General features: G+C 36.9%; 1 protein-coding gene across 1 annotated transcript; it reads left to right on the forward strand.

The window, feature by feature from the left end:
* The first annotated feature begins 7,410 nt into the window (after positions 1-7,410).
* On the forward strand, positions 7,411-9,691 carry LOC150081106 (uncharacterized). The gene has a single exon (XM_090380601.1). It carries the CDS (start codon positions 7,433-7,435, stop codon positions 9,041-9,043), a length of 1,611 nt encoding a protein of 536 aa, XP_090236727.1. The 5' UTR covers positions 7,411-7,432; the 3' UTR covers positions 9,044-9,691.
* The last annotated feature ends 5,108 nt before the right edge of the window (positions 9,692-14,799 follow it).

The following is a 14,799-nucleotide window of genomic DNA, read 5'->3' on the forward strand; positions in this document are numbered from 1 at the left end:
CGCTTCTTGATTAGACCGGGGTTCCAGCCCGTGACCACCAAATACCGAGGATGCGGAAAGGTCAGGGAATGACCACCACATATCCCTGGAGAAATATGACCTTAGTTGCTAATGCTCATAAAAAACAAATAAAAATAACAACAGCACTGGTCCCACAGGAGCTAGTTATTGTTGGTGATTCTGTTGTCAGGGAGACAGAAATATATTGTGCAAAAAAAAGGATAGGTGGAATAGGTCCAAGTTATGTCTGCCAGGGACAAAAGTTGATGACATTGTAGAGCAGACATCATCTTTTAAGGACACAAAGGGTGATATTGTTGTACACATTGGCACTAATGACACGAAGAGTAGGAGATCTGTGTATTTACTTAGCAAGTACAGTCAATGTTGAAAAAAAGTTGCTAAGTTAGGGTTAAATTTGAAAGTGTGCAATTCTGCCCAGACATTATAGGAGAGAGTATATGATGAAAGCCTTGTCACTCAATTCTGTCCTGAAGGAATTATGCAAGGCTCATGGGTAAAATTTTTCTCAGCATGGTTTGTGCTTGTTAACAGGAGAGATTGTTTCTACAGGGATACACTTAAATAGAAGGGTGCAAGAATATTTGCCGATACTATCGAGGAAATGTTAGATGGTCAGAAAACTGCTAGTTTGGGGGGGTGGGATTCACAGACTAATAGATTAACAGTAGCTGCAAGCAGAGATGCAAGTGATTCTTGCACTGCTATTGGAATGAGCAGCACTGCTGCCCATTCCAAATTGCTTGCCAGATAGTGGGCTCCATGGTAGGTAAGGAAGCCAGGCACTGAACCAAAACAAAAACACTTGTGAATTCTGATAATGTAAACTTTTTTTTCTGGGATGCCAACATGGTCCAGCCCGTGAAAACAGTGACTTGCATGATAATCCTGCTACAGCAGCAAAAAGACCCAGAACAGAGGAGGCATTAGGAAGTATTATACCTACACCATGCTTCCTAATAATCCACTCCACAGGTGAGAAGCCCATAGCAAAGATGTTACCCTTCTTTTGCAGAAGGGGTTAGAAAGCTTGGAATACTCCTAAATCAGTAAAGCAGCCATTTTTGATGACCTTCTAATCAAAACAAAAAATAAGAATTCGGAACAGCTGCTTCAAGCCACTACTGTTGCGGAATACCAATTATAGTTACCCCACTAAATGCATCTCACATGATCTCCAAGTGAAGTCTTATGGAAGTATCAGAGGAAGAGATCTTTTGTGAACTCTAGCATTAGTAGAGGCACATGATGCAAGAAAGCAAGCTTATACAGCATCAGCCACACAAAAAAAAAAAAAAAAAAAAAACTTCCCATTTCACTGATCCATTTGTTCCAAATGTTTGTCTAGTTCTGCCTTGAATTTATTTAAGCTATCAACTTCCACAACAGATGTAAGTTTGTTTCAGCAATCAGTTTCCCACTGGCTAAAGGCAAACTTCCACACATTCATTCTACAAGAGTCTTTCCTCAGTGAATCTATGTCCCCTCAGGTTTGTAATCTGAGCACAAGGAAGAATCCCATCAGCATTGAGCCTGCTCAATCCATTCAAGGCCTTATACACCTCAATCAGATCATCTCGCAGGTGCCTAGTCTCCAGAAGCTGCAATTTGCAGAACTTAAGCCTTTCTACATAAGAGCACCCCTTTGTTGCCTTCACCAGTCTTGTTGCCATTCTCTGTACTTGTTCTAGCAACTCTACATCCTTCCAAAAATGAGGCTTCCAGACCTGTATGCAGTACTCAAGGTGTGGCCTTGAGTACTGCATACTTCCATCCACCCCAGGTGCACTGTTCTGAGTGTAACACCACCCAGTCGGTACATTTCTTTGGGGTTACTACTACCCATATTCAGTACTTTGTATTTGTCAATGTTAAACTTCAGTTGCCACTTCTCAGTCCATCTGCCCAACTTTTCCAGATCCTGTTGCAGCAGCATACTGTCATTACTGTTATTAACAGTCCTGCCAACCTTTATCATCTGCAAACTTTGACATTAAGCTTGATATACCTTCATCAATATCATTGATAAATATACAAAACAACACCGAACCCTGGGGGACACCACTAATAACACTAGTTCATGCAGAGCAGTATCCATTGATTACTATTCTCTGTCTTTTCCCACTTAATCACCATCCTTTTATCCATTGTAGCAACTTGCCCTTAATGCCATTCTGCTCCAATTTGTGCAGTATTCTCCCATGTGCAACAGTATCAAAAGCTTTCCTGAAATCCAAGTATATGATATCAAAATTATTTTTTGCATCCAGTTCCTTTGTGACCGCATCATAGTATCCAGTCAAATTGGGCAAGCAAGATTTCCCCTTGACAAACCCATGCTGTGTCTGAATTATCAGTGCTGTCTTGTCTAGATGATCCTGCAATGCTTCTTTAACCAGTGACTCCATTATTTTCTCTGGAACAGAATTCAAACTAACGGGTCTGTAATTACTCGTGTCACCATTTAATCCCCATTTGTGAATTGGAGATACATTTGCACATCTTTACTTCATGGGGACTTTTCCCGAGTCCAATGATGCTCTCATAATTATGGCTAAGGGTTTGCTTACTTCCTTTGCCACCTCCTTTAATATAGCTGGATAGATTCCATCCACCCCAGGTGCATTTCTTATGTTTAACTTCAACAATTTCTCCTCCACTTTGCTCCAAGCCAACTTAAGCCACAAGGAGTGACAGCTGCAAAGAGAATACTTGTCCATAGGAATGGGACTTTGGTACCCACTAGAACCCTTTTCCTTACTTTCAACTTGACATTTCTGAATTCCATTACAGCTAGTTACCTGCATTGCCTAGTAAGGCCATATGTACAAAATCCCTAAGATCCTTCAAATGTAAAAAATGCAGACACTTGAAAATGGCCTATTGTGATGCTCTGATGCAGTGCAAAGGACCATGAAATCATGGGACATTCATCAATGAAACCTGCATGCATCAACTGCCAAGGAGAACACCCTGTATACTCTAAAGTGTGCCAGTGCCAGAAGGAGAAAAAACAGATGAGGCTCAAGGCAGAGCTGAACAAATTTAATTAGGAGGCAAGGAAAGCAGTAAAGCCAGTAAATAGTAATAAGCCTACTTATTAGTTATGCTGAGAAAGCTGTGGGGAAGCATTCCATTGGGACAAACTGATATGACTAATCCAACAAGAGAGTCATTTACTCCCATCAAATGCTATTTATTGGGTTCATGAAAACACCCAAAAAACACAGTCAGCTGCCACTCCAGTATCAGTACCTTCTAGTTCACTACCAAAACTGAGTGGGAAAGAAAAGCAAAAAAAAAAAAAAAAAAAAATTCAGGCAAAGCCACCAGTAACCCAAGAAAAAATGGATATTGAATTGAAGGAGGTACCAGATGACTCAGTCCTTGAACTTTTTGCAGACAAGAAAGAACTGGACATAGAACAGTGTCCTTTCTTTCCAAAAAAAAGGGAAAACTAAGGACTGAGAAAAAGCCTCTCTGAAACCATCAAACAGAGTCAAAACACCTAAGTAATGCCCTCATTTAAATTCTTACAGTGGATTCTACTGGAATAGTGATGACATCAAGGCCCTACATAGCGTGAGCCAGCATGCTTTTGCTTACAGGAGATATATTTAAAAGCAAATGAGAGACCTTATTAACTATTCAATTATTCACAAAGACAGAGCTGGGGATGGACCTGTTCAATAAGGAGTCACTATTCTTGTGGGTAATCATACCCATTTTCAAGCTATGCCACTTACCACCAACTTAGAGGCAGTAGCAGTTCCTCTTAACTGTTTGTTCCATCTGTTTGCCACCTGGGAACATCTCCTAGGCAGACCTTGTAGTTTTTGTCTCCTTTTCTATTACTAGGAGATTTCAGTGGATATAATACTCTCTGGGGTAGTGCTGATATCAGTGGAGGGGTTGGACTATCAAGCGCATGCTTGAAAACAATGATCTGGCCCTTCTAAATGTGGGTTCTAATAGCTCATCTTCTTCTTCTTCCACATGCCTGTACATACATTTACTGCTCGGCCTCTGTATATGCTACCCCTTCTCTCCTTCCTGTTTGTACATGCTGACTGGAATGCCTTCGAATGGCAACAATCATAGCATGGACAGGCCACAAACAAGTTGTATCAAATTAAGCCTGTAATCCAAACATGGACAGGAACTGTAGAGAGGAAGTTGTCCTTGCTCATCTCTGCATAGGACATTGTCGTATTATACATTCTTTTCTGTTGAGGGCAGATGACCCTCCTATGTGTGAGGAATGTGACACCATCAGATGTATTTTATCCGAATGTCCATGTTTTAGACATTAATGGTGTATACCTTTTACTGCTTTTATCAGTCTTATTGAGCCCTGTACACACAGTCAGATGCTATCTGACAAGACTAGGTGTCAGCTGTTTTTATCTATTTAAAATCAGTTAACTTGTTTAGTTCAATTTAAAATATACCCTTTTATTATATTTACTTTTAGTTCTTATTTATTACATTGTTTCTTGTTTTTTACCTTTTTATACTTATATAGCTTACAAATCCTTTCTTCACCCGGTGTAAAATTTTAATTGGTCACAGTAATCTTTTATCGTCATTGTACCATTTACTATTTCTATAACTGTTTTTATTCATATACGGTTGTTGGCACATTATAGCCAAATTTGCTGATACACCAATAAACTCCAAAACAAACCAAACCAATATTAATGGACTAATGTTATTAGTGGAATACCACAGTGTTCAGTACTAGGCTCATCGGTGTTTTCTATATTTATTAATGATATTGATGAAGGTATATCAGGCTCAATGTCTAAGTTTGCAGTGATACAAAATTTGGTAGAGTGGTTAATGACAGTAATCAAGGTTTGCTACAGCAACAAAATCTATCAAAATGAGCTGAGAAATGGCAGTTGAAGTTTAACAGTGAAACATTAACAAATGCAAGGCATTGCATATGGGTAGCAGTAATCCAGATGAATGTACCAGCTGTGTTACCACACACTGAGGGTAGTGGAAAATGAAAAACACCTGGGGGTAATTGTACAGTCAGCTATGGGTTTTTGTCATGATATACAGGACCTTTGCTAGCAGAGATAAGGATGATTATCCCAATTTACAAGACAATGGTTCGGCTACATCTTGAGTGCTGAATACAAGTCTGGAGGCCTGATTTTAGGAAGCATGTAAATCTGCTGGAACGGGTGTAGAGAAGGGCATTCAGATTGGTGAAGGGAACAGAAGTGTTGGTCTTACCGAGAAAGGCTTTATTCTGCAAATTGCGATGTATGGAGACCAGACAATTGTGAGGTGATCAGATTGAGGTGTTTACGGCTTTGAATGGATTGAGTAAGTTCAGTGTTGATGGCACTCTTCTTGCTGAAGTTACACACATGAGGGGGCATAAATTCAAGGACGGTTTCAGGATAGATGCGTGAAATACATTTATCCTGTAATCAGAAGTATGGTCTTCAGTCGTCATGTGGTAATTGTTGGAGTGAACTTCCATCCGTTGTTGTGGAAGTGGGTAGTTTGAATGAATTCAGGGAAGAACTAAACAAATTATTAATGTTGTGGGAAGGGTTTCTTTTCTTTTTCTTTTTTTTCTTTCTTTTTTTTTTTTTTTTTTTGCCTGATGCTTTATATGCAACAAGGCATGCTTTATAAGCATGCTTTGTTGTATGTTCTACTTTCTCTTTAGATAAGTTTAAATCACAGACTGAGTCCTTGAACTCTTCTTGCTTAATTAGGTATTATAATTTTCTGGTTGGTAATGCAAATCTGTTGAAGTGGATGGTCTAGCAAAGTCTGTAATACAACTATCCTTGCTGTATTCAGCACTGCTTTCCGCATTCTCTGGTTTGAGGGGGGGGAGGGATCTGGTATCAGGAGGTCTTCACTGTTATATAGGACTTATTGAAGATGATATGTTAGAATATTTTATGTTGTGCTTGCTTTTTCTGGACATCCATGACATTTTTGTCATGCAGAAATAACAATTATCAGTGTGGTTGTATGGTTCTCATGAGGCACAACAGAAGTCATACTTTTAATTTTCATTGTTAGCCACATCCTCAGATTTGTGATGCAGGTAATACTAGAGAGGGCCATAATCAATAGTTCGTAATTGATTAGTTCGATTATAGCAAATCATTTGATTATTTAAATTATACTGATGTCATTTGTAATTGAAATATATCATTGATTATTTCCATTATTGAAATATCTCAATTACTAATCACTTGATTTTGCCCAATACTATAACAGCATATGGGTGGAACCAATTTTTGTCCTGATCACTACTCTTACACCACACATAGCGAAATTATCAGGGCGATTTAGACACTCTTTGCTTCTGCTTAAATATTTTAGCAATACAGTGATAAGCAAAATGCAAAAAAAAAAAAAAAAAAATTATGCAATAGATGTGCAGATGTAGTGTTTGTACACATAATAATCACCCTACAACTGTCTTTCTGTTACTGAGCGGGGGAGAGCGAGAGAGCGAGAGATCACTTTTTCTAAGGCTTGTTTGAGACTAGAATTCCTCCCCTTGAAAAATATGAGTTTTGCTCAGTAGTTGGAATAGATATCACCATTCTTTGGCCATAAACATTCTGCTATCAAATTAGGTGTTGCCATTATCCTGAGTATACTTTGGTATTTTACCAAACAAGTTAAACCTTTAAGTTTCAAGCACACTTCTTAAGTATCTAGAATGCTTGTTTCCATTTTTTCATTTCTTATCCAGAAGAAATACTTATTTACTGAAATAAGAAATTTAGAACTCTGCCTCTTTTTTTCTTTCTTTTTTTTTTTTTTTTTTTTTTTTTTGATATTTCTAAATAGGAAATTAGAGTTAATGTAAATTTTTATTCTTACATCAGTTCAAAATTCAGTATTTCCTTCAGTAATTTAAAATTGCATTCATAACCTTTTCAATTTTATGCGATAAAAAAAAAACAGAACTTACCCAGTGAATAACTTTGCTAATATTTTGATTTTGGTTTTTTAATATTATTGACTGTAGTGACTCTTTTAATGTAATATATAAACTGAAAAGTATATTATAATTTTACTCCATTTCAGATGATATCGTAGCTGAAGTTATCCTGACTGCTGATTCATATTGCAATAGTAAAAGGGAAAGATTTCTTTAAATGTATTTGACTTGTGGTGTATACTGCTGGAAGTATGCTACTGTTTGAAAATTATATTATGCATGGTCTAATTTGGTATCAGTACAAAATATTAAAAAAAAAATGCAAGGAAAATATTCACCATTACAGTTAAGGCTACTAACAATACATAAGCAAGTTTCAAAGGAAAAACCTCCTTAATGTCATTCAAAATTGAATGATACCTACATTTCTTATAAGAAAAAAACATGTAAAAACATTCATGTGAACATTCTCATGGTATGGTTTTATACAGAACTGGAAACAAGACTTTGCTTGGATTAATATCATTAATCATGGCCATGCCACCATTATTTTTTCAGGAAGACAGTATACGTGAGACTTCAAAAAAAGTTTTTGAACAACTATCTTGTCTTTTAGACCAGGTGGAAAGCAGAGTACAGCAGCAGTCCTTTACTTGTAAAAAGTGTGGGAAAACATTTCTCCAACAGAATCTTCTGCAGGTTCATGAGAAAATTCATACACATGAGCCATCGTGCACTTATAGTACATGTGAAAAAGCACCTAATGAACAGTGTAGTAGTGTCCTCTCTGATATAAAAATTAATACTAGTGAACCATCATTCGTATGTGAAACTTGTGGCAAAGTGTTTCATCAACAGGATCAACTTATCACCCACGTTAATAACCACTGCACTGAAGAATCATATAGTTGCAAGATTTGCGGTAAAACATACAGACATCACGGTAATTTTCTAAACCACACAAAAACTCACACAAATGAACAAACATACAGTTGTGAGATATGTGGGAAAGTATTTAGTCGCCGTGGTGGATTTCTTGCCCACCTGAAAATTCATACCAACGAACGGCATTATGTTTGTGAAGCTTGTGGCAAAGCCTTTCTTCGTAATGCTCATCTTGCTAAGCATATAAGAATTCACACAGATGAACGACCATATGCTTGTGGAACATGTGGTACAGCATTTCGTCAGAGTAGTGACCTTGCGAAACACATGCGAGTTCATACTGATGAACGACCATACATATGTGAAACATGTGGAAAGGTCTTTAATTGGCGTCATGTTTTAGTTACCCATATCAGAACTCATACAAATGAACGCCCACATATCTGTGAAACATGTGGAAAAGGCTTTAATGAGCATGAACGGCTTGTCACACACATGAAAATTCACACGAATGAACGACCTCATGCTTGCTCAGTTTGTGGAAAAGCATTTCGTAAGCATAGAGATCTAGTTATCCACACGAGAATTCACACAAATGAACGACCATATATTTGTGAAACCTGTGGAAAAGCTTTTATTCAGTATGGAAATCTTGTGAATCATATGAAAATTCATACAAATGAACGCCCATTTGGTTGCGAAACTTGCGGGAAAACATTTAGCCGACACGGGAGTCTTCTCACTCACTTGAGAATTCATACAAATGAAAGACCATACAGGTGTGAAACATGTGGTAAAGCATTTAATGTTCGTGGTGATCTTGCAACACACTTGAAGATTCACAGAGATAAACCCTATAAGTGTGAAACTTGTGGGAAAGGATTTCATCAGCAGCGAATTCTTATTGTTCATACAAGAACCCATACTAAAGAACGTCCACACACCTGTGAAACTTGTGGAAGGGCATTTAGCCAGCGATCAAATCTTATTAGCCACATGAAAATCCACACAAATGAAAGACCATATATTTGTGAAACTTGTGGAAAAGCATTTCTTCGACGAACTGCGCTCTCTGAGCACATAAGAGTTCATACTGATGAACGCCCATATAGTTGTAAAATGTGTGGAAAGTCATTTCGTCGTCGTAGAGCTCTCCAGAAGCATGAAGATGCCCATGGAAAGGTTCAGCCACAAGAGAAATAACTCGTTGGTCTGTTCATCATCTTGATTCTTAAGGCTGTTCTTACTTATAATCAAGGTGGTACATGTTTGAAGGGTGAGGGATGCCACCTGTATTATACACTTTGTTACCAGTAATATTGGAATACTAAGAGGGAGGAACAGTGACTTACAAATAAAGTGCTAATATAATATGCAGCCTCTTTTGCAGCTAATACAGTACATATTCCATATATCTTTGTTAAATATATTTCTCCAACTTATATGTTGACAGAAATTTCTCCATTCCTCTGTCAGAACATGCTTTAAATCGGCAAATGATTTTGGTCTCTATAGGAGAACTGTACTGTCTTTGCAGATCACCTCACAGTGATTGTATAGGCTAGTCCATCAGCATTGTATTATTCTCCCGAAAGCAAACCATTGTTCCTGTTACCAAGCTTTCATTTCAGAACATTTCTAGCCCATAAAATTTGCACTCCTTTTTCAAGCTCTCAAGCACAAATGCCATCAGTCTAAAACTATTCCACAAAATAACAGGCCTAAACCATCAGACTACTACATCACATTTTCATAGTTCAGCCTGTTTCAAAACATGCTCCAGATCAGATTGGCGCTATACCATTCTTCCCGCTAATAAAAATGGCATATGTCAAGATCCAGAGAATCCTCTGCTCTAGACCTCAGTTCCTATATCGTCACCAGTGTACAGGGTGCTGCTTTAATTTTGGAAGATTGTAGCAGCTTACTGTGCAATGCATACACACTGGAAGCTGCTCCTTTATATTAATCGTGATCCCTTGGATGATTCTTTGCCAACTTAGCGTGTTGCTTTTTCAAAATGTTAAACTTTAGCATGGCCATGCCCATGCTAAAGTATTCTTGTGCCATCTCCAAAATAAGTTTTGGCATCCCAATACTTTTTGTGAATTTTGAAATGAATTGAACACATTCAAAATGCTGATGAATTAGATAAATACTTAAATAAGTGAATACATTACATTACGGTTGTAATTATTTATTACAAAATCAGTTATGTTATAAAAATGTATTTTAACGTGCACACAGACAATACCCACACACAAAATACTACTTAATAATAATGGAAAAATCATGAATATTTATTAATTATATAGATAATTGTATTTGCATATAAAAATAAATTGAATCAAATTTGTAATGCCAACACTATTTTAACTAAATTTAAAGAAAACTCATTTTTCTGGCTTTGGCTAATAAATTGTTTAATAATGATCTGCAGATCATCATATATTTTATTTTCTGTCACTGGCAAAACTACCATACCACCAGGTCTGCCACCATGGGGGGAACAAGGAGTGTGGGGGCGAGGTTGGTTTGGAATAAACAATTAAGATCATGTAGGTCCGTTTGGAATATGCATGGGCCAGAAGTTCCAGGATAAATTATTAGTTTCACCTCTGTGTTTTCTAGATATTATTGATAAATTTGTTGACCTAAACTGAAACATTATAGATTGAAATTTCAGTTTTTATTAGTTTTAATTTAAAACAAAAAGTTCTCCAGTGGCACTAGTCAATGAGAAGTTTATCATTACAAGGTACATTAATTGATGTCAGTAGGCTAATTAATAAATGTAATACATTTTATTTCTTCTTTTCTTTTTTTATTTAACTGTCAGTTTTGAAAGCCTGACAGCTTTCAAAATTGGTCCAGATGACATCTTTTATTAATGAAATCATTTAAAATCATAAAATCATGCCCCCATCAATAAAAATAAATTATTGATGGGGGCCTTTATAGTTTAAAAATTAAAACACATACTGTTACAGTAAAGCTTGGATAGCCGTCTTAATAAATAAGAAACAAGAATAAACTAATTTCAATAAGTATATTAAAATAAAATGACATCAACAGCTGTACTAGCAATATTAAAGATAATCTCTGTTTAGTCATGCCTAAAACTGATTTCACAAAAAAAAAAAAAAAACGCATACATGTTTATAAAACCTTTCCCACCCAATATAAACCCTTGACCAGTCCAATCAAATTCATCCCTAGAATTCATTTATTCTAGCCAAATATTCTCATGTTTGACCCTTCTTGTAACTTTTAGCAAATTTGCAAATGTACAAAAACAATTCTCAGCACCATACCACTATATCAACTCTCAATAAATTCATATGCACCAAGAATTCACCATTCCTATACATTTTAAAATTAAAAAACTGTTCATTTTGTTCTCAACTTATTTCAGTTGTAGTATTTCATGGCAATTGTCAGCAAATCTTTGCTGGTAATTATTTGGTAATTACAGTGCTGCATACATATAACTGGATCCATGGCTGCCACACTAGAAACTGCTCCTGAATATTAATTATGATCTCTTGGATAATCCTTTGCCAACTCTGGATGTTGTTTTTTCAAAATGTTCAACTTTGACATGACCAGGCCCATGGGTCTGGTCGTGTCATACTCTTGGGCTTAAGCTATTCTTGTACAAATGATTTATTTGGCTTCAGTATACTCATGTTAACATGAGTATATTGAAACCAAATAAATCAGCTGTTTGTGGTGCCCCTGTCTTATGTACACATTGCACCTCATTGGCACAGCCCCAAGGTATGTCAGACTGCCTTCAATTTGTGTCTTTATTTTGGCCAGGTCCCTGGAATGTTGAGAAGTTCCAAAATCCATTTGTTTAGTCCAGTTGCACAGCATATTGCCACTTATCTGCTTTTAAATTTTCTGATCTTATTTCTTTGTCAACTGTAAATGATACCTTCTTCAGCTTAATTTATGCTTACATATGCACTGCTCTTCCTGATATTTGCATAAAATGGTAACAGTATGTATATATATGTATTTATCTTTAAAATATCGTTAAAAATTTACATGTGAAGATGATGTAATTTTAGAATTCTGTTAAAATTCACCTTTTTTAGGATTGTCATTGTTTATTAAAAATATTGATTGAGAAAGTTATTTTTTACATGGGGAAAGAAGCCTGTGAAAAATTCCAATCATTTTCTGAACTATAAAGGATGATTGTTCTCATGCAATTTTTTCTTCATATTTAAGAGAAACATTAAAACTTTATTTTTAAATTAGTCCTTTATCCCATAGCTATTTTAAATATGGAATGAAGGCTTTAGCTCTAAATTTGTATGGAATGGGGGAGTCATAAAGTCCCTTAATTTTTAAAATAGCTATATAAGCATTTCATCTAAATATGAAGACAAAAATTGTAGCAGAAAAGGTGTTTGTAGCCCTTGCTTTATGTTTTTTTTTTTTTTTTTTTACTCAGGCTGGTTAACCAGTCAATAAAGCATGTAGGATATTCCAGCAGATACTCGAGTCCTCTCGTACATACTGGCAAAAGAATATATGCAGTTTACATAGATGATGTACTGTATTGATATTTCATGGTCTTGTTGCTCCTTTCTAAGTATCTTTAGGCTTTATTTGAAGCATGGTTAGTCATTTGGCTGTTTTTAGAGGAATTTGCAGCTTCAGCAACTTTGGTCATAGTATGTACCAGTTCATAGCATCTTTAATGTGTATAATCTCTGTACAAGTGTGGGTTAGTTTGTACCAAACTTACTACTGTACTTAGCCAATAACTTACCCAGTGAACTGTCAAAATGTAGAACTTAACACTTTCATTGCTGGCATTTCCGATGACCGTTTTGATCTGGGATTGAAATATGTTGGGATGGAATTGAAAAGGGCAGAAACATTTTGGGGCTTAATCATTGTGGATAGCCTGTTTTCTCCGAACACATTTGTACAGAATCACTAACTGGTATGCAGAAAATGCCCAAAATAGAACAAAAAGTAGTTTTTTATTTAATGGAAAACTTAGTTTTTAGTATACTTTTCAATGTAGCATAAAGCAATATTTCTGATAAGTTAGTTTGGCAACCTGGATAAAAATAACATTTTGTTAAGGGGAAATCACAATAATCGTGTTTAACTAATTTGGTAAGTAATTTTGACAGTTACTCATAGGCAAGATGTAGGGAACAATTTCAACATGTTTACTGGATTTTTGCAAGGCATTTGACTTGGTCCCTCATGAGAGGAACTGCTCAAACCTTGTTCTTTGGGTGATCTCGGTGTGGATGTACCCGACGATCCAATACATCCCAAAGATGCTCGATAGGGTGCAGATCAGGACAGGGCTGGCCAATCCAACTTTTCCACACCTGGGTCCTCAAACCACTCTTACGACCCGAGCAGTATGTCATGTCACGTTGTCTTACTGATACAGTTATGGGCCTTCCCCGAATTATTGCCATAACGTTGGAAGTGCATAATTGTCCAGGCTGTCCTGATATTGCACAGCATTCATGGTTTTGTCAATAACGACTAATGGGCCCAAGCCAAAAAGCAGCCCCATACACTGCTCACCAAAATTAATTGTTGGGAGAATACAATCAGGAATGAACTCTTCCCTTGGCATTCGCCACACCTAGGAACAGCCATTAGAATGGTAGAGTGCGAACCTCGACTTGTATGTCCATAGGACTTTTCCACTGCTCTACAGTCCAGGATTTTCATTCCTTACACCAGTATTAATCAGCATGTAGCATTTGTTGAGGTGATCACTGGCTTCTGACCCGTATCATGGAGTGTCCTTCATATTGTACTAATGCTGACCTTAGTTCCAATACTCTCACAGAGGGTTTGTGTGATGTGAGAAATGGAAAATTACGATTTGGCGGACAGTTCTTCGCAGAATTTTCTTGTCCCGTTCTGTTAGTTTTCGTGGTTTATCAGGCCGTTTTTTTGCCAGATTCAGTCCCATCCTCTGCCATTTGCATATGTTGTCACTAACCATTGACCTAGGGATCCCCATTGTGACTGCGATGTCTCGCACAGAACGCTTGCTTATGTGGCATCCTATTGTCATTCCACGTTGGAAGTCTGTTAATTATGTTGAACATGCCATCTTGCATGCCCACTTTTACAATTGTCTGTTCAAAGCCCAATGTGCATATTTATAACAGGTTCTATGATGTGTTGCATGCATAGGACCTGTTTCCCCATCCATGAAGGGGTGTCTGGATAGTAATGGTAGGGCTGTGTATATGCAGTAGCGCATCTAGCATTTCAGGGTGAACCTGGAGAAAATTCCTTATGACTTATAAAAGCCCTCGCAAATTTACCCGTGCCTCCATGGAAAAGCGTCTGCACTCGACAGAACCATTATAAGCACTTAACAAATAGTTTATTAATAATTCCTCAATGTCATTAAGGGATTATGGATTACTGTACTCAACGCAATCAACGTCATTAAGGGATTATTGATAACTGTACCTATCTGGTATATTTGTAAAATATACCACAGATAATGAAAATCTAACGGTGCAATAAATAAGAAAAGAATTTGTATTTGGGTTAGAAAAAGTATAAATCTGATACTGAAGGTTAAATGTAAAAATTTTATTAACAGCGCAGTGCCCATTGCAATGCATCCCTAGCACCGGGCCTGGCATTGAAAAATGGAAGGTACTACATGCGAGCAGCAATAGTCCCAGAATAATGTACTAGTTAAATGGTATTATACTGAAGGTAGTGGAGAACAAAATGTGGTATTGTACAGTGCAGAAGGGCTGCTTGGACATTTCATGGTTTTTGTCAATGATATACAGGAATATTGCCATTATGGGTAAAGTAGTGATTCTCCCTTTATATAAGGGAATGGTTAGACTACGTTTTGAGCACTGCTTACACTTTTGGATGCCTCATTTTAAGAAGAATGCAGATCTGTTGGAAGAGATACAGAGAAGAGCGAA

The sequence above is a fragment of the Mastigoproctus giganteus genome, chromosome 9, assembly GCF_048544385.1.
Source record: "Mastigoproctus giganteus isolate SK-2022 chromosome 9, ASM4854438v1, whole genome shotgun sequence".
NCBI lineage: Eukaryota > Metazoa > Arthropoda > Arachnida > Uropygi > Thelyphonidae > Mastigoproctus > Mastigoproctus giganteus.